This window comes from Chiloscyllium plagiosum, unplaced genomic scaffold (assembly GCF_037043375.1).
Source record: "Chiloscyllium plagiosum isolate Xiang-an unplaced genomic scaffold, Cpla_swu_hap1 HiC_scaffold_2, whole genome shotgun sequence".
Classification (NCBI taxonomy): domain Eukaryota; kingdom Metazoa; phylum Chordata; class Chondrichthyes; order Orectolobiformes; family Hemiscylliidae; genus Chiloscyllium; species Chiloscyllium plagiosum.
Window position 1 is genome coordinate 79,214,587 of NW_028270140.1, and position 19,769 is coordinate 79,234,355.

Genomic DNA, 19,769 nt, shown 5'->3' on the forward strand with positions numbered 1-19,769 from the left:
AAGTGACAGGTGAGCAATACATTACTGACCCATGTTCAAAGCAGCTAATCTCTTCAGTTCCGTCTTCTTTGCATTTTCCTTCTCGCCTGCAATTTTTTTCTCTTCAGGTGCTGTTCAATTCTGTTTTGAAAATCACGATTGTCCATCATATTGTCAGGCAGTGCAAACACTTTTTTTTCTCATCTTGTCATTGGTTATTTTGCCATTCATTTGTTTCTATCTACCTCTGCCTAGGCCACAAATAATTTTGATCATATCAAGCACATCTCCTCTCTTTTCAACCATATGGAGAGAACGCCAACCACTCCATACTACTCTCATGATCTCAATAGAGACCAATAACCTACAAAGAAAAGAATTCCAAAACAACTTGGGTGGAAGGAACCTATGGCCTAGGTTTCACTTTTACTGTGACTATCCAACCCAAAATCAGTTTAAAATTAAGGGAAAAGACTAAATTCATTCTAAGCAATTGGTACCTAAAAGGTAACACTCTCTAAATACTCACGTCCCTCCCCGCACAAATAGAACACCATCTGCAGTTTTTGAAGTTATTTAATTTAGCCTCAAGTACAAAGTATCTCTCACTTTGCTAACTCTATCGCTTCAGCCTTTGGGTCAGTTTTGCCATCACATTTATCCTATCTGAGGTCAGCAAAATATGGTTCACATCAGTAAGGTGCACAGCTAGGAACTTTCTCTCACTTTGGCCATGCCAGTTTTTTTTTTATTGCTGTAGTTTTTAAATAGTGAACTAAAAGTACTTGGCACACTGTTCAGTTCTCTCACACAAACGCTCAGCTATTTAGTATGCCTGAGCTATTCATGTTGCTTTTTGGATTCTTTTCACTCACTCGTACATTGTTTCCCCAAGAATTTCTGAAGTTATGTTTTTCTTCTTGCTGCTAAACACAAAACTGCTTTTAATAAGAGAGTCTGACTTAGTTTGCTTTATGATAATTTTATATATTGATACTGAACACCAGCTGACACTGGAATGTTAAGACATACTCAACAGCTTTTGGAAATTTGGAGACTGCCTGACCCCATGTTAACAAACCGGCTGATGCCTTGTCTACCAAGTGTAAATACTTTGCATCATCTTCCCAATAAAATTATCTAGGTTTCCTTTAATAACTAACTATCAAGCCACCCACCCTAAAATAAAACAAAGAACGGCAGATGCTGGAGGTCTGAAACAAAAACAGAAATTGCTGGCAAAAATGAGCAGGTCTGGCAGCATCTGTGAATGAAAAGCCAAGTTAAGATTTCAAGTCCATTGATTTTTCATTAGAAGTGGTAGCACCTAGGAAAATGTGGTATTTATGCTCAAGATGAGATGAGCGGGAGGGAGATGAGCGGATAGGTGGTGACGGAAACCTTTGTGGCGAAGAGAGAGACCGAGATATACAAATGGGGCAGGCAGGTGAGGGGATTATTTAAAGTAAGCCAGGACAGAAGAAAAGCTAAATGAGCAATAATGAGAGCAGGAGGAAATAGATTGTCTGTGCTTAAGCAATCCATGTCATGAAAAGACCATAGTGTGTGGTGGGTAAAAAAACATGGAAGGAGGGAATCGGGTTCTAAAATTATTTAACTGTGTTTAGTCCCAGAGGCCATAGGGTCTCCAAGCAGAAATTGCGATTTTTTTTTTTTCAAGCTTACACTGGGCTTGCTGGAACACCAAGTTCTGTGACAGACATGTTCACATGGGACCACAGTGTGTGTTCAAGTGGCAGGCAACTGAAAGTTTGGAGTCACTTTCATGATGTTCTGCCAATCAGTCACTCAGTCTGTACTTCATCTCCCTGTTGTTGAAGAGACCACATTGTGAACAGTGGATATGGTTGATTAGATTGAGTGAAGTGCAGCTAAAATTGTTGCTTCACCTGGAAGATGTATCAGGGGCCTTGGATATTGAGGAGGGAGAAGATTAAATAGGCAGGTGTTGCACCTTCTGCAATTGCAGGGGAAGGTGCCGTGGGGCATGATGTTGGGAATGGAGGAGAAATGGATCAGTGTGCCCCGGGGGGAATGGTACCTGCGGAAGCCGACAAGGGAGGGGAGGGGAAGGGAATATGTGCCCGGTTGTGGCATCTCACTGGAGGTGATGCAAGTAGTGGCTAAATAGGTTTTGCATTTTTCTGGAATGTACCTTCATATTTGCTCCTTGACGTCTTACCTGATAGTGTCTTATAGAATACACCCAACAATATAATGCTTCTGTCTATTGTTGCTTAACTCTAATCAAATAGAATCTTCAGCCCCTATAGAACATCTCTATCTGGCATTTAAACAATACAGCCAAGCTGCTTCCCTTTATTGACTATTATTCCAAAATACCCCTTATCCATGAGGCTCCTTTTGGAATGCTGCATTCAATTCTCCCTGCTATAGGAAAGATGTTAAAGTTGAAAGGGTTCAAAAAAGATTTACAAGGATGTTTCTGCTGTTGGAGGGTTTGAGCTGTATGGGAAGACTGAATAGGCTGGGGCTGTTTTCCCTGGAGCATCAGAGGCTGAGGGGGTGACCTTATAGAAGTTTATAAGATCATGGGGGATGAATAGCTAATGTCTTTTTTCCCAGGGTAGGAGAGTCCAAAACTAGAGAGCATAAGTTGAGAGTGGAAAGATTTAAACTAACCTAAGGCATAACATTTTCATGCAGAGGGTAATGTGTGCATGGAATGAGCTGCAAGAGGAAGTGGTGGAGGCTGGTACAATTACAGCATTTTAAAAGGCATCTGGATGGTTATATGAATAGAAAGGGTTTAGAGGAATATGGGCCAAATGCTGACAAATGAGACTAGATTAATTTAGGATATCTGGTCAGCATGTACATGTTGACCAAGAGTTCTGTTTCTGTGTTGTACATTTCTATGACTCTCTTTAGTTTCAAGCCAATCATTTATCTGAATCTGGTCTCTCTTATCACCATGATATTATGTACCATCATCTTCCATATCTGTGCCAACAGCTCACCAACCTTCATTATCACAGTTTGTATGCTGCCATACATGAATTGTAAACCTAATTTTGACCTTCTTGCATTCTCTCCTACTTGTCACTTTTTTTCCTCTTCGTCTCCCACGGCACAGTTTCACTTTAGGCACATTATTTTGCAAATGGAACTGTCCAGTATGGAACCATGCAAATAAGTCAGAGCCCTGATGTTGCTGAAATTACTCAAGTCCCTTGAAGAATTCACCTGCTAAAGTTATAGTGGGAGACTAGCAAAATCCTATGTGGAATTTCAGGACCAGTTTTGCTTTCTTGAAATGATTGATTAAAGGGGATTCAAATTCCAGCTAAAAAGAGTACAGGTGCCATCACCTGGTCAGAATAAAGTACTGCAGAATTGACATTACTGGGATTGAACGTTATATTTTTGTTTTTTCTATGATAGCTAAAATTGAATTCCCATTTCAACTATGAGACAAATGAGACCTTCCTTGTTTTAAAATGATAGCTTTCCATTTTATCTGTTGAGAATACATCATGCTATTTATTATGTCCAAAGTAGTCCTTTTAATATTTTTATTTTTCCCATGCTATGAAAGGAATACACATTTACAAAGCTTTTGGATATAGCACAAAGCTATTACAATTTGAATAAATGATCACTTAAAGACTTTGGAATCTTTCTCAGTTGTGGAATCAGTGATATTTAACTTTTCCATCCTCTTAAATCTCTTTATGTGCAACCTGTATTGTTAAACTAAAGAGACTGGGTTAATTGGTTTTTGAAGAGCGGTCCACTTTATTACTTGATTAACAATTGAAGTTCAACCGTGATACTAACTATTTGTGGAACACTGAAAATTGATTGACTAATGATTATGAAATCACATCTGAGTAGGTAACCAAGTGTTTAAAAAAATAATTTTTTTCATGTACCTAATTTTAAAAAAGATTACCCTATAACATCAGTGTAATACCTTTGGAAGTGCTGAAATGAAAATGGCATTGAGTGAATAATAAATAGCCATGCTATCAGATTGTCATTTCCCATAAGAAGCTGTAATTTAATACATTTAATTAGATTTTTGCACAGACCAGCAAAGGCTGGTAGTCTTCTGTAGTGTTGGCTGGAGACTAAACATCAGGTGAATAACTCTGTGGCTGCACATCAAACACAAGTTTGTTTTCTGACTGTGTCTCTTCATGGAATTTGACTGGTATTATCTTATCACTTATAGTGTTCGATGATGCTGATTTAAACATGGTAATTCCATCTGTTCTCTTTGCTGCGGTGGGGACTGCAGGGCAGAGGTGTACAACAACTAGGCGACTGGTGAGTTATACCTGAGACTGTCCAATGTTTTCTGAATAAATATTTGCAAAATGACCAATCATTTGTTTTACAAAGATCATTTGTTTAAAAATCATTCTATAAACCTGCAGAAATTTAAGAGAAATAGAAATATTAAGTATTGCCTATTCTTTTTTTAGTTCTTACATGAAAGTATTCATGATGGTGTGGTGGAAAGACTGGTCAAAGCTTACAAACAGGTCCGAATTGGAGATCCATTAGACTGTAAGTTTTTGCTCCTTTCTTGAAAACCCACTTACCCATTATTTGAAAACAAATATAAATTATTATGGACCAGACCACACCCCATAAAAATATTTTAAGAAAGCAGCCTCGACCCTAACTTTTATTTTATCGGTGACCTGTGTGTTCCAGATGAGATGCGACTGGTCAGACTACTCGACAATAAGCAAAACACCATTTGCTTAATATGCAAACAAAAGTACGAGGAATAACTTAACTATTTGAAAATTTAACCGAATAATAGATACGGTACAGGTAGACAACCCTTTATTCGAAATCCTGAAATCTGAAAAGTTCCAAAATCTAAAGGTTTTGTTTCGTGAAGTTTTTATCTCATTAACAAGGTTGTTTGGTGTGCAAACAGTTAAGCCAACTCCCCACCCACTTGATGCATGTCACTCGGATGTGACGTGGGTGGGGGGGGGGTGGGCATGGCCCAGCACTGGCAGGCCTCAATTCTGTCCCAAGGCTGTTACTCAAACTGAGTCTGCTGTTATGTAAGATTTTTTTTATATTTCAGCGTTGAACTGCCACTTATTCCGAAATTCAAAAAATTCTGAATTCCGAAAACAAGCGGGTCCTGAGCATTTTGGATAAAGGACTGTGTACCTTTACCTATTGCTAATTAACTGTTCCAATATAGTAATATCCCATAAGTATACCCCTTGGTAAAAAGGTAATTTCAGACATAAATTCTTACATGCTGTTTTCCAATCCAGAAGGAATTGACAATCAAGAGATATTTCAGGGAAAGTAGCAGCTAGGAATCATTTTACTGAAGCTTCCCACTCTTCTGGCACCTCCCCTAAACAACTTCTGACTGCTACAGCTAAGAAAAACTAGAAAGTCTGGTCTGTGAGAGCTGGCCACTCCCCTTGCATTGTTGCAATTGCTTTTTTGAAAAAACTTAAAGGCTCCCTAAGTTAATTTACTTAAGCAGTTGTCACTAGCCAGTGGCATCCCTGCCTTTACAGTCTCTCTTCAGGAAAAACCCAGGACAAAACAGCCTTTTCAAAGAGACAGCATCATCGTCATCAAATCATGTGGATTATTTAATATATTGCAATGAACTGTACCTCATTTGAACTGTTCAGGAACATCACTGAGCAGGTAATCTTGAGATAGTTTGACTAAGTGTTTGGTGCTTGTGAGGATAATTAAGAAATTCAGAACTGGATATAGAAACAAATTATATGCAAACATATGAATAAGGAGCAGGATTAGGCTGTTGAGCCCTTTATGCCTACTCTGCTATTCAATAAGATCATGCTGATCTGTTTACTGTATGTTCTGATATATTTCCAAAGCCCCACCTCCCAACTCTCCTTGCTTTCAAAATATATCAAGTGTATCTACCCTGCCTTGAGAAGACTCAACGACTCTGAATCCATGGCATTGTGAAGAAGACAGTTCCAAAGATACTCTGCTTTCTGAGACACACAATTTCTTTATCGTTGTCTTAAACGGGTGGCCACTTATTCTTTAACAGTGATGGTTAATGTTGCATTCTTTCACAAGAGTGAAGATTGTTTGTTTCTATTTTGTCGAAAGCCCTCAGGACCTGACAATTTCAAATGCTCATCTTACATAAGGCTTACATAGGAAGGGCTTATGCCCGAAACGTCGATTCTCCTGTTCCCTGGATGCTGCCTGACCTGCTGCGCTTTTCCAGCAACACATTTCCAGATAAGGCTTACATATCCAATCTTCTTCATAAGGAAACATGCACATTCCACATTAGTCTAGTAAATTTCTCTGAATCGCTTCCAATGCATTTGTATCCTTTTTAAAAACATGATGTCCAATATTGTGCACCGCATTCCAGATGCAGTCTCACCAGTGCTGTGTATGACTGAAGCATAAGCTCCCTACTTTTGTACTCCGTTCCCCTTATGGTAAACAATAATACTGTTTTAGCTTTCTTACTTGCTTATTGTACCTTACACAACTAATCTATTTATGTACTAGGACAGCCAGGTCTGTCTGCATCTCTGAGCTCTGAAATCTCTCACCATTTCACTAATCTACTTTTCTGGTTCTTACTGCCAAAATGGATGATTTTATATTTTCTCAACATCATCCTTCCATTGCTAGATCTTTGCTCACACATTTAATGTGTTTATATACTGACGTAGCCTCCTAATATCTTCTTTACGTTTATTTTCCAACTTATCTTTGTGTCATCAGAAAATTTAGTAACCAAGCCTTTGGTCCCTTCATCAAGTTGGTTATGTAAATTGTGTAACATGGAGGCTGCACACTGATCTCTGTGGCATTTCATTTGTTACATTTCGCTGGTAAGAAAAAAATGGCTACTCTCCACTTCCTGTTAGCTAGCAAATCCATCTTGCCAATATGCTATCCCTACACCATGAACCTCTGTTTTCCACACTGGGTTTTCATGTGGCTTCTTAGGAAATGCCTTCAGGAAATTTAAATACAGTTCAGGAATCAAAGTCTAGTTGGCCATTTAAAATTTAAAATGGAATGGAATAGGGCTGATTGTGTCAAGAAACTTAAAACCAGCATTAATGCTGAAACCAGCAGCACCATCAGTAGCAGCATTCAATAAAACAAAAAAAAAGATGCCTAGCTCAGACGAGGCTTCTGGGCATGTTTAACTTGTCCACTTTGTACATTTAGTAGTTAGGAGGTATGTCATTTCCTTTTGCTATCTGTCATCAAAGTGATGATTTTTGAATATTTTTTTAAAAATCTTCAGTTTTGTTCTATGATGCTGATTCCTGGTTGTGACTCTGCAGTAATGCTATAGTTAAGATTAGATTACATGGAAGGTGTAATTGTAATACTAGCTTTTTAATAGGTAATCCTGTGCTGTTTGATTCTCCCACAAGAGGTCATGTGCATCACCCAACTCCAGTCTGCAGTACCTCACTAGCCATATCTCTCTCCCTCCTTGGTCGTCCTCTTCATAGTCTGGGCTAGATACCCACTTCTTTTGGCTAACTACCAACTTCAAGTTGTTGCCTGTTCTCTTTCCCACCTCCTGGCACCAACTTGGAGAATCTAATGACAGAAGCTAGGGATTTTGAATTTCAGCAGGCCAGTTCTTTTGGTGATACTTATAATCTCACCCATTGCAATGTTTGTGGCAGTAAAGACAACCTGTGACAGCAATGCTGTACAAACTGGTCCCAGAAGTGGGCAACCCCCAAATAGTCGTGGCTGCAGTGAGACGTGTTGACAGCTGAGATGTGAATACTTGAGAGTGAAAGTAGTGGCACCACAACATCAGCTAGCAGAACCACAGATGTAAACCACCCAGATAAACTTGAAAGCCATTTACTATTCAGTGTAATAAACTAAAAGGAATAATGGAAACCTGAAGAGATACTAATACATCAAGAGAGGAGGGCAGTGGTTAAAACGGGACCATATGCAATACTATCAGAGATTTCTCTATATTCTTTTCAAAAGACCTACTTTTCCTTTGAATTTTAAATATAAGAATTGTTGCTAACTTTTTTTTCCACAATTCTCCCTTTGCATAGATATTGAAAATACTGGTTATGAATTTGAGCCCTGCTAGAAAAAAAGGCTTCTTGTCTGCAGCAAACATAGTTTGATTTCTGCTGATTTTTCAGATTGATTCTTGATGTTTGGAACAGAATTGTTTGAGGTGCCATATTTCAGATTTTCAACTGCTGTGTGTGCAACTACTGTAATTTAAAAAAATAATAATTTTTTTCTTTCAGCTACTATTTTATATGGTCCCCTCCACACTAAGCAGGCAGTAGATATGTACAAGAATGCAGTGGAACAAGCCAAACAGCAAGGAGGCACTGTGGCTTGTGGTGGAAAGGTAAGTCCTTTGTCACAATGGCAGGATGATATAGGGGCGAAGAGAATACTGAATCAGAAGGATTCAGCTCTATAGGATTTTGCAGATTTAGGCTGCAGTGACACAATGAACAAGATGAGGATTGAAAATTTACTGCATTTATCTGTTAGTTAGAAAAGTGCTATCTTTAGTTTTTGTAGGCACTTCTCACTAAGCTGCTGCTTCTGGTCAGGACTTGTTTCACAGTTATTCATTTGACTCTACTTGAACTAACAAACTTCTTCATGTGATGTCAATGAAGAATATCTACGCTTTTATTTAAGTTTAGAATTCTCCTTGTTTTCTTGGTGTAAACATATTTATTGGCCAAAGGAAAATGATGACAGTTTATTAATATTGATTGCTGCCGTCTTATGACAGGTGATTAATCGTCCAGGGAACTATGTGGAACCAACTATTGTGACTGGACTTCCCCACGATGCATCAATTGTTCACACTGAGACATTTGCTCCCATTCTGTATGTTCTTAAATTTAAGGTAAAGCTAGTTTATGTTTAAAATGGAATGTGATGGAACACTGGACAAATGAAACTTTTGCACAATCTCAATTTAGATTTGAATGGCTCTGTTTTGAAGTAAAGTACTGACTCTTTGCAATTGAAGAATTCTATTACAGTTGTTTTTTTTTGAGTTTTTATAATTGCACAAGAACTTGTGGAGCATTTTGGTTAATGTGCAATGGCTCACACAAAAGCCTTGCACTCCATTCTGAATTGATTTGTAACACACAGCTGTTTGGTGTCAATATGTTGTTTTCTGTGTTATGAGCTTTTGCACACTGCTTTACGTCTCTGAACACTGAATTGTTTTTACAGTCTGAAGAAGAGGCATTTGCGTGGAACAATGAAGTTAAACAGGGGCTCTCCAGTAGCATCTTCACCAAGGATGTAGGCAGAATGTTCCGTTGGATGGGGTAAGAGTTTTTATTCATTTCTTGTGACAATGGTTTTAAAAAGTGGATGTGTGGGAGTCAGATGTATTGTACTAATACAGCTCTTTGTAAAATAAAATTTAAAAAATAAAATAAGCTGCCATTGGTTCGACACACAAGAACCAATGCAATGTTCTCACTCTCCTCCGCTCCTCACCCCATGTACAGGTTTTAACTATGCAATTTGGTTTTAAACACGAACATTCATTTTTATTTTGGAACAGTGACTTCTAAATTGTGGAAAAAAATGTAAATGATTGGAACTACAATAAGCCAGGTGTCATCTGACTTTATTTTAAAATTTTACTTACATTCGGCTCATCAATGTTTTCTTAAATTATGCTCAACGAGTAATTGTATATGTGCAATCTTCCAGATTTCGAATTGTTCATCTTTGCTTTATCACATTATATTTTCTATCATATGCAAAATGCAGCAGGTTAGAGTTGGAAATGGTTTTACTAATGCACGATGCAAAATAGTGGATTTGAAAAAAAAAATGTTCAGATGTAACATTCAGTGTATCATCTATTTCTTGAGACTCAGTCCTACTAAATTACAAACTTTTATTTCTGTTCAGACCCAAAGGTTCCGACTGCGGAATTGTAAATGTTAACATTCCAACCAGTGGAGCTGAAATTGGAGGAGCTTTCGGTAATAATTTTGTATAGTTTACCTGACTTTTTTGAATGGCACATGATTTCATAGGGATTTAAAGTAAGAGTAGTTTTGAAATTATATTTGTCGTATCACAAAGAAGTCTTAAAATATATTTGAAATATGTTGCATGATTAATAACCTGTAGATCAAGTACACATTTAGTTTATTTCCACTTAAGTGATGATATATATGCAGCTGCAGTAAATCTTAATAAATTGTATAGTTCATGTTGTAAAGGACAATGAATGCCCAGAATAGATCCTCTGCTGTATTCAACCAACCTCAAGCAATTTTGATACCCTCTGTGCTACAAAATATTCAATTCTTTGATGCTATCCTTCTCTAGGTATTTTGGAACCCACACCCCTGCTGAATTGTTTAAAAGTCTTCCTGTGGCATTTGCAAAACACCCTGCAAGGAACTCTGTCCCCGCTCTGTTGGGGTGCAGCGCCTCCATCTTATACAGGTGCCTTCTTTCCCAGAACAAGTGCCAGTGCCTCAGGGATCTGAAGCCCTCCCTCCTGTACCATGTTTGCAGCTAGTGTTCAACTCTGTATTAACTTCTGTTTCTCTTCATACTTGTATGTGGGACTGGCAGTAACCTGGAGATTACTACATAAGAGGTCTTGCTTGCTAACTTTCTGCAGGGTCACATTTTACTTCCCACCCAGATTATTAGTTCTAATATGCAAAATAAAAGCTGTTCTCCCTCCCTCAAAAGATGTCGCATTGTGACATCCTTAACGTAGCACCGAGAAGGCAATGCACCAGCCTGAAAAACATCTACGGCCACAAAAACACTTGTCTGTCCCCTATAAAGCTGGAATCTATTGCCGAATCTAGTTTCCCAAACTTGTTTAAGATGCTCCCAGTACTGATTTCTATTAAAGGAAATGAAAGTTTTCCTCATTAATATGATGCAGTGTCAAAGTACTTTAAATATGGCTATTCAAGTTTAAGAGTTGTGACAATCTTTCCACCATCTGAGAAATGGCTTCCAAAACATTTTTGAAACTCTTGTTCTTTATTCCTGGCATAAATCTTGATGTTTGCCAGGACCTCCTGCAAACCTCTCATTTGCTCCATCAGCAGTACCGTGATTTGCAGCATCCTCACCTCTTTAAGGATGCTCCTTTGGAATTTTTGACCCTGATATTTACTGGGCAGGGGTTTGGAGCAGGAGAGAGGAGTTATGGCCACTAATGCTCTGGAGCTTTAACTCTGCAGCAGTGTTGTCTTTTTTGAGCAGGATCCCTACCCTGAAACTAGCTTGATTGACTCATGGGTTTTAGGTTTTTGTTGGGTGGCAAAAATCGTCAGACAAGGTCACAGTCTTGGTTATGATTTCTGATTATTAGGTTTGATATTCTGAGGAATTGGGTTGGGGTGCCAAAATGTGGTTGGAATGTGCGGTGATGATCAGTGGAGGATGAAGGCTGGGTGGGTTGCAGCGAGATTGGATGAGGATATTGGTTTTGGGTTGATAATGGAAGGGTGAGGGGTGTCAATAGATTGTAGAGATAGGTGGTTATGTATAGGTTTGCAAGTGGGGCCATGAAAAAGCACTGCTACTCAGAGCACAGAAGCTGTGCTATAAATACACTTCCCTCATGTATTCAGCCTTTCACCTTCCCTTCTACTTGTACTGTTTCCGGAGCTCTGTGAAAACGTACCAAGGTGAATTGAGAACAGAAATAATAAGCCTCTTTGCAAAGGTTTCAATGACATAGTCCTTGCTCCCTGCTCCTAAGGAAGAGTTATTTGCCTTCCCCTTGTGCTGCCTCCAGTGAGTTCTGTTTCAGCATTTTAACATTTTAGCTTGCCATCTGAATCCAAACGCATTTTTGTATATCTGAGGGCAAGAAGTGGGTTACAATTAAACCCCTCACTCCTTGTCACTCAATGATACCGTTGATCCCTGCAAAAGATAATGATACAAGGCACTACTGCTTCTAAAAACAGATATGCTTTTGATTTACAAAGTTAAGGAAATTGAAATAGTTTTTTTTTCTGATGTTTTTAGGTGGAGAAAAACATACTGGTGGTGGTAGAGAGTCTGGCAGTGATGCTTGGAAACACTATATGAGGAGGTCTACCTGGTATGTAAATGTGTTGTTCATCTTCATTACTTGAATATCATCAGGTAACAAAACAGATTTAAAAAAAAACACACTGAAGAACTTTAAACTTCATATTTTAGGCTTATCTGTACATTGGTTGACATTCTTGAAACTAGAAATCTGAGCTTTATTCTCTAAAACAGGAACTTCAGAAAAAGGCAGTAGATATACCAAGTCACATTCCCTTTGGTGTAAATGTTTCTTTACGTTCCCTTTTTTTAAAGCCATGCTTTGAAGTAAAATGTATTGTTGAATTTTCAGATGTCACACTTGGATGTGGCAAATGTTCAAGTGCTGTATGTATACAGAGATAAGTCGACAGAGATATTTCATCCATTGTTTGCTTAGTGAATATATACAAAGTATTTGCCCAATTTTTGATTTGTAAAGCAGCAAATCCTAATGAACTAATTGGCAAAATGCCAATTAAACACCAGAAAGGAGACTGAATATGCTGACATTGGGGAAAAAATACATTTGATTTTAAACCACAACTTCACAAACCAACTAAGAACTTCAAAAATTTTACATTTTTTGACAATCCTTTTCCTTCATCTTGTTGCTGTAAACTCAATGAGCAGGATTTAGATCCAAAGTGTCAAAATGTAAATTTTCAAATGATAGTTTCATTGCTGCATAATTTTAAAGGAAATGTTTTGAACACTTTAGCTTAACTGGAAATTTTACAGGAACTCTGCCTGTCCTCCTCATGTCATTGTTAAAGACGGTGGCAGCAGTCCATTTATTTAACAGTAGTTTGTCCTTTCCCCACTTGCTCCCCAGATACTTGCCATGCTGCTGCTCCACCCATTTGAAGCCTGAAGCCTAGCAGTCCTGTCCTGACCTGTTGGGTTTGCCTGTGGGTTACACAGATCTGCATGGAAAGTACAACACACAAACATGCCATTCAACCCAACAAGCATTTGCTGTTTTAGGAGCCAGTGGCTTTTTAAAAGATTAATGATGACATTAATGGATAGCTCGAAGTGAAGCTAAATACAGCACAGCAATAAGAATTTTTGTTACTTACACACAGGTAGAATTGATCCACAAGGGATTGGATCTGTGTAGGAAGTACTAAAGCTGAGAAAATCATCCTAAGGAGATTGGTTCTCTACTCACTTTGCCAATTTTTTCCATGTGTGGGATACGTGAAATAACTCCACTAGAGGCCAGTAACCCGTCACCAAGTCACCCTTTATTTACTTGTGGAGAGTCCTTGATATTTATCCAGATCCCTCAGAGCCAGTTGTCAGAGTGAACAGAATTGCTGACTTAAATCTGTTGGCAAGGGCTCTCTGATTATGGCTGTTAATCTGGTCCAATCAGGGAACTCTTATTCTGTGAGGGCAACCTGGCTGACCTCGTTACAACCACTACAGTGTGGAGATTGTCAATCATTCTGGCAGTTAGCATAGACCGTTCCTCTACCCATTCCTGCATCACTCGCCGTTCCTCTACCCATTCCTGTACCAAAACCAATAGGCCAAACAAGCCACTTAAAAAATAACAGAAAAAAACATTCCTAAGCTAAGATCAACACTGAATTTCACCAGCATATCTGCCAGACACTGCTCTACCTTCTTGACTGGTTAGGTCTCCACCATGATGTTCTTGCCTTAATCTGTTCAAAAGCATCTAAGCTATTTATATTCACCACTTGTTGTAGTGAGTTTCACATTCTAACCGCTCAGTCCAATAGTGTCTTCTTACTTCACTACTGGATTTGTTCTTAGTAACTAGCCTTTATTCACAGCCCCTAGTTTTGCATTCTCCTAATTATTCCTCATCTAATCTATTCAGCACAGATAGGTTTGAATCTTACCATGGCAGACGGGTGAAATTTGAATTCAACTGGAATAAAAAGCTAGCATGATGATGACCATGTAACCATTTTCATTGTCCTAAAACCATCTTGTTCACTAGTATTCTTTAGAGTAGCAAATATTACCCTGTCTGGTGTACATGAAACTCCAGAACTATAGAACTGTGATTGACCCTTAATTACTCTGTGATCACTCTACTGCCTGTATGGATTCCTGGACAGGTGTGTACAGCTTTGGAGGAGGTGGCTCCTGGCTTGGAGGTTTAGCCGGAAAGCTTCTCCAAAGGTAACTGGGCAACCTTTAGTTTGATCTACGTTGGAAATAGGGATTATGACCCAGATTGGAAGATTTGGGACGTAGTATCACAAGCCAGGACCCAGAATATTGAATCTCCAAACATTGAGTATTTCTGCCACATCTTGCTCAGCATTGCCTTCTCCATTTGCTTCATACTATCGTTTTTGCCGCAGCCTGTTGGCCCTATGCTATGGCCTAGTTACTTTCTCCTATTGCAGGATATTTAATGACATCTCTCCACTTCTGTATCTTCTTGATGGACTTCATTCTAGTGTCTTTAAAAATGTAGCTGGATAGTTGATTTGTTGGTTCTAATTTTTGAAAACTCCCTAGATTTTGGCAAGGTTCGATTAAATTGGAAGATGTTTTATTCAAAAATGGAGAGCCAGAATCTAAGGCAGTTCCCCTAACGTCTGTCATAAGGAAAATATTTGAATGTCTTATTAAAGACATTATAGCAGGGCATTTAGTACAATTTAAGGTCGTCAGTCAGAGCCAACATGGATTTGTGAAACAGAAGTTATGTTTAACCAAAATATTGGAGTTCTTTGAGGATGTGGCATGCCTGTGTATAAAGGGGATCTGATTGATGTGGTGTACTTAAATCTCACAAAAGACATTTCATAAGGTGCCATATGAAAGGCTATTTTGAAAAAAGGAGCTCATGGTATAGGGGTAACATACTGGCATAGATGGAAGTTGGGCTTGCCAACAACATATGCAGAGGATGCATTAATAAATCTGTTTGTGGATGGCAAGATATAACGAGCAGTGTGCCACAGGAATCATTGCTGCGGCCTCAATTTATATCAACAGCTTGGAGAAAGGGATTGGCAATATGGTTGCTAAAGTTGCTATTAATGTAAGATAGAAGAGTAAATTGTGAAAAGGACATGAGGGAACTGGACAAGAGACATCGACTGAAAGAATGCAAAAGAACCATGTTACCTGAATGGTAAAAAATTAAATAACTCTGAAATGCAGAGGGATCTAGGTGTTCTTGTACTCCTATTTTGAAAGTTAGTATACAAGTTAGCAAGTAATCAGGAATGTTAATAGATTGGTTTTGTTTACTATGAGGGGAACGTGAAAGTAGGTAGGTCATGTTTGGTTGTACAGGACGCTGGTGAGACCATACCTGCCATGCTGCAAACAGAAATAGTCACTTTATTTACGAAAGGATGTACATTTTGTTGGAGGCAGTTAAGAGAAGATTTACTTGACTGATACCTGGAATGAGTGTGTTGTCTTGTGAGGTGGTGTTGGCTCATCTCCCACTACCAACTGCAAATCGATCTGACAGACTGTAATCTTTATCTACTAATTAATCTAACAGTCTTTGGCATGGCTGAGTATATTATCTATTCTCTTTTTAATCTTTCCTAATGAGATCACACCCATCTGGTTTCCCTTATTAGGAGAAAGTGAGGACTGCAGATGCTGGAGATCAGTCAGGCAGTATTCGAGGAGCAGGAGAATCGACGTTTCGGGCATAAGCCCTTCACTAGTAATGAGGCTTGTGACCTAAGGGGGCTGAGAGATAAATGGGAAGGGGGGTGGGGCTGGGGGAATGTAGCTGGAAATGAGATAGGTAGATGAAGGTGGGGCTGAAGGTGATAGGTCAGAGAGCAGGGTGGAGCGGATTGGTGAGAAGGAAGATGGGTAGGTAGGACAGGTCAAGAGGGCGGTGCCAAGTTGGAAGGCTGGATCTGGAATTAGGTGGGGGAGGGGAAATGAGGAAACTGGTGAAATCCACATTGATCCTGTGTGGTTGGAGGGTCCCAAGGCAGAAGATGAGGCATTCTTCCTCCAGGCGGCGGGTGGTTAGGGTTTGGCGGTGGAGGAGACCCAGGACTTGCATGTCCTTGGTGGAGTGGGAGGTGGAGTTAGTGTTCGTCCATGGGGGTGTGGGGTTGTTTAGTGGATATGTCCCCGAGGTGTTCTCTGAAATGTTTTGCAAGTTGGCGTCCCAGATGACCTCCTTCAAAGACTGCAATTTCCCTCCCACGTTGTCAACAATGCTCTCCAGCACGTCTCCTCCGCTTCCCGCATCTCCACCCTTGAATCCCACCCCTCCAATCGCAACAAGGATAGAACTCCCTGGTTCATACTGTCCACCCCACCAACCTCCAGATGCACCACATCATCCACCACCATTTCCACCACCTATAAACATACCCCACCACCAGGGATATATTTCCCTCCCTACCCATATCTGCCTTCCAGAGAAACCATTCCCTCTGCAACTCCCTTGTAAGGTCCACGCCTACCCTCCCATCCCAGCACGTTCCCCTGCCACCACAAGAAGTACAAAAACTGCACCCACACCTCCCCCCTTACTTCCATCCAAAGGATCCTTCCACATCTGACCGAGATTTACCTGTACTTCCACACACCTCATCTACTGTGTCTGTTGCTCCCAATGTGGTCTCATCTATGTTGGGGAGACAGGATGCCTAATTGCAGAACATTTCAAAAAACATCGCTGGGAGACACGCACGAAACAACCCCACTGTCCCATGGCTGAATGCTTTAACCCCCTCTCCCACTCCGTCAAGAACATGCAAGTCCTGGGCCGCCTCCACAGTCCAACACTAAGCACCCATTGCCTGGAGGAAGCACACTTGATCTTCCACCTTGGGACCCTCCAACCGCACGCGATAAATGTGGATTTCACCAGTTTCCTTATCAGCCTAATCCTAGATCCAGCCTTCCACTTGGCACCCGGCTCTTGCCCTGTCCTACCTGCCCATCTTCCTTCCCACCTATCTGTTCCACCCTCCTCTCTAACCTATCACTATCACCCCCACCTTCATCTACCTATCGCATTCCCAGCTATCTTCCGCCCAGCCCCACCCCCTCCCATTTATCTCTCAGTCCCCTTAGGCCACAAGCCTCATTCCAGATGAAGAGTTTATGCCCGAAATGTCGATTCGCCTGCTCATCGGATGCTGCCTGACTCACTGCGCTTTTTCAGCACCAGACACTTCAACTCTTCCCTCATATTAGTCAATCCGTTAGTCCTGTCCATTTCCCACAATGTTATTAGAACATATTTGGGATTTATCCTTTGTCCTCATCATCTTCATGCATATGTTGCCCTTAGTGTTATCTTTGGAAGACATATTTTAAGCTGTTAAGACTCAGTTTTAACTCTTAACCCATGTCACTATGCACTGCCTTTCCAACATTCAGATTTTGAGTCACAATTTGCTCCATTTAATTATTCGAAATGTCATTGTCTTCATCTCCTCCTGCCAACTTTCTTGTTCTAATTAATCCTGAGTTGAGCGTCACTCCATATATTTTCATTACAAAGACCACTATTGCTGCTGGTAGCTTCCACACCTTCCAATCCCCATTATTCCAATGCTATTCTTGCTGCTCTTTTTAACCTTCAGAATTTCTCATTCTCAACTTATCCAAAAATGCAATGGTCTGAATCTCACCCCGTACAAATCTGTTATGTCTGAACTTGTTGACCTATCCTGGGAAAGAGCAGCATTTTAAGATTCTCATCTTGTTTAAATTGCTCACTTGCACCTCCCTAACTCTGTGATATTCTCTAGGCTTAATATTAAATGCCTACCACTGATCTCTCTTCCTAGATTTCTGTGTAATTTCATTTATTCCTCACTGTTGGCAGTCACCAAGATTTCATTCTCTGAAATTTGATTCTTTATTTTTATTTCTTATTCATTTACATGATAAGCGTGTCTCTAGCTGGGCCAGCATTTATTGCCCACCCCTAATTGCTGAGAGGGTAGTTGAGAGTCAGCCACATTGCTGTGGGTCTGGAATCACATTAGGCCAGACCAGGTAAGAGTGGTAGTTTCCTTCCGTAAAGGACATCCATGAACTAGATGAGTTTTTCTGGGCAATCCCCAATAAATTGATGGTCATTATTAGACTCTTAATTCCAGATTTTTATTGAATTCAAATTCTACCAACTGCAATGGATAGATTCAAATTCAGGTCCCCTGGATGTCTGAACTAAAAGTCCAGCAATAATATCCTCCCCTTGATGTTTCTCTTGATGAAATGCTTCACTTTTCCATTTTTCTCTCCTTTTAAGACCTTTTATAACCCAGAATTTTCATCAGGCTGTGGGCCTCTCCTGTTTATGACTCTGACTCTGATTGCCTGTGTCCATATTTGTCATGATGCTTACGTGAAGTGCTTTGGGTGGTTTTTCTACATTAAAGCCCCTACATCAACACAAGTTGTTATTCTGAATGTGGAGATGCAAACTTGACCTATAGGTGTCAGTAAAACAATTGTGAAACTTTGGATTTTCTAGGAGCTGGGTGGAATTTCTGCGATCAGGGTTTTAAGATGAGATTTCATTGCTGTACAAAATAACTTGTTCCAGGATAGTGTATGTAGTAGTTAAAAGCTTGATGTTAGTGAACAAGAAACCTGTCTTAATGTCCTGTGGAATTTTTTTTAAGTGCATTCAGTCAATTGTTTTTAAGCTACAGAACCTATTTCTATTTCACTTTAAGGTTGTAGAATTTCATATTAAAATTAGTTTTTTTTATCTTTCAAGATCAGCAAAGATGCTAATTAATACTCTAGCCTTCCCAACACTTTGTGCATTTTACTGACTAAATCTTACATCTCCCATTTTAATCTATTCTCAAAATATCCTTGCTTTTGTATGTGTTATTGTAGGTACTGTCACAATAAAGCAAAATATAAGAACCCCCCCCCCCCCCCCCCCATTTTTAGGAGATGCTGTAAACTTCAAAGCCTCATCCAAAATTAACAAAGCTCCTTCAAAATTTTTTTTAATGTTTTTTTTCCCCCTGTCTATGTCCAGAGTTAACCAATGATAGCCCCATTATGTTAGTTTGAGGGTCCTGCAGATTTTTCTGAAAAATTCCTTACCTCAGATATTATTGCTTCATTGATTACAAGTAACCCTTTCTTTGTCTCCCCTTAGCACCATCAACTATAGCAAGGAACTTCCTCTAGCTCAAGGAATCAAGTTTGAGTAATGAGAGCCACTGACACTTTTGCAGCACTCAAGCGTTCCACCGAGGAACAAGAAAATTAGGCTATTTTGCAGCAGAGGAATAAGATCATGTGAATGATGTGGAATAACTATACCTATGATTTATCAGAAATGGGCTTTTATAAACTCTTTCATTTTTCAGGTGTGTGAAATTCTACGAATCACTTTTTTTTTTGTTTCTGCTGATTCGAAAGCTCATGTATTTCTTTCCTGACAATAGTACCTAAGATGGAAATAAAACCTGGTGTTTTTGAAATTATTAATTTGAGGTCTTGCTTTGTTGAACAGATTTTTAAAAATTTTGTCTTAAAAATGTAATTCTTCCCTTTTGAGTTCTTGATGGCAAAAATTATTAAAGTAGCTTCTTCAGGGGATGACATAGTACCCTAGGGCTTATCCACATTTTGCACTGCGTAATATCGTTGTTGATAATCACTCGCTAACGAGTGTGAGTGTCCATGTAGGAAATTCCGTGTCACTGGTCCTGGTGCGGCTGATAAGC

General features: G+C 39.5%; 1 protein-coding gene across 1 annotated transcript in view; it reads left to right on the top strand.

The window, feature by feature from the left end:
- The window catches only part of aldh7a1 (aldehyde dehydrogenase 7 family, member A1), a 50,188-nt gene extending 30,662 nt beyond the window's left edge, over nt 1-19,526 (top strand). The window contains exons 11-18 of the mRNA XM_043711952.2: nt 4,199-4,293; nt 4,452-4,536; nt 8,271-8,377; nt 8,777-8,893; nt 9,232-9,329; nt 9,928-10,001; nt 12,031-12,106; nt 19,196-19,526. Of these exons, the coding sequence (XP_043567887.2) occupies nt 4,199-4,293; nt 4,452-4,536; nt 8,271-8,377; nt 8,777-8,893; nt 9,232-9,329; nt 9,928-10,001; nt 12,031-12,106; nt 19,196-19,250 (707 nt within the window). The 3' untranslated portion in view covers nt 19,251-19,526. The remainder of the gene's footprint in view (nt 1-4,198; nt 4,294-4,451; nt 4,537-8,270; nt 8,378-8,776; nt 8,894-9,231; nt 9,330-9,927; nt 10,002-12,030; nt 12,107-19,195) is intronic.
- Nucleotides 19,527-19,769: the final 243 nt, after the last annotated feature.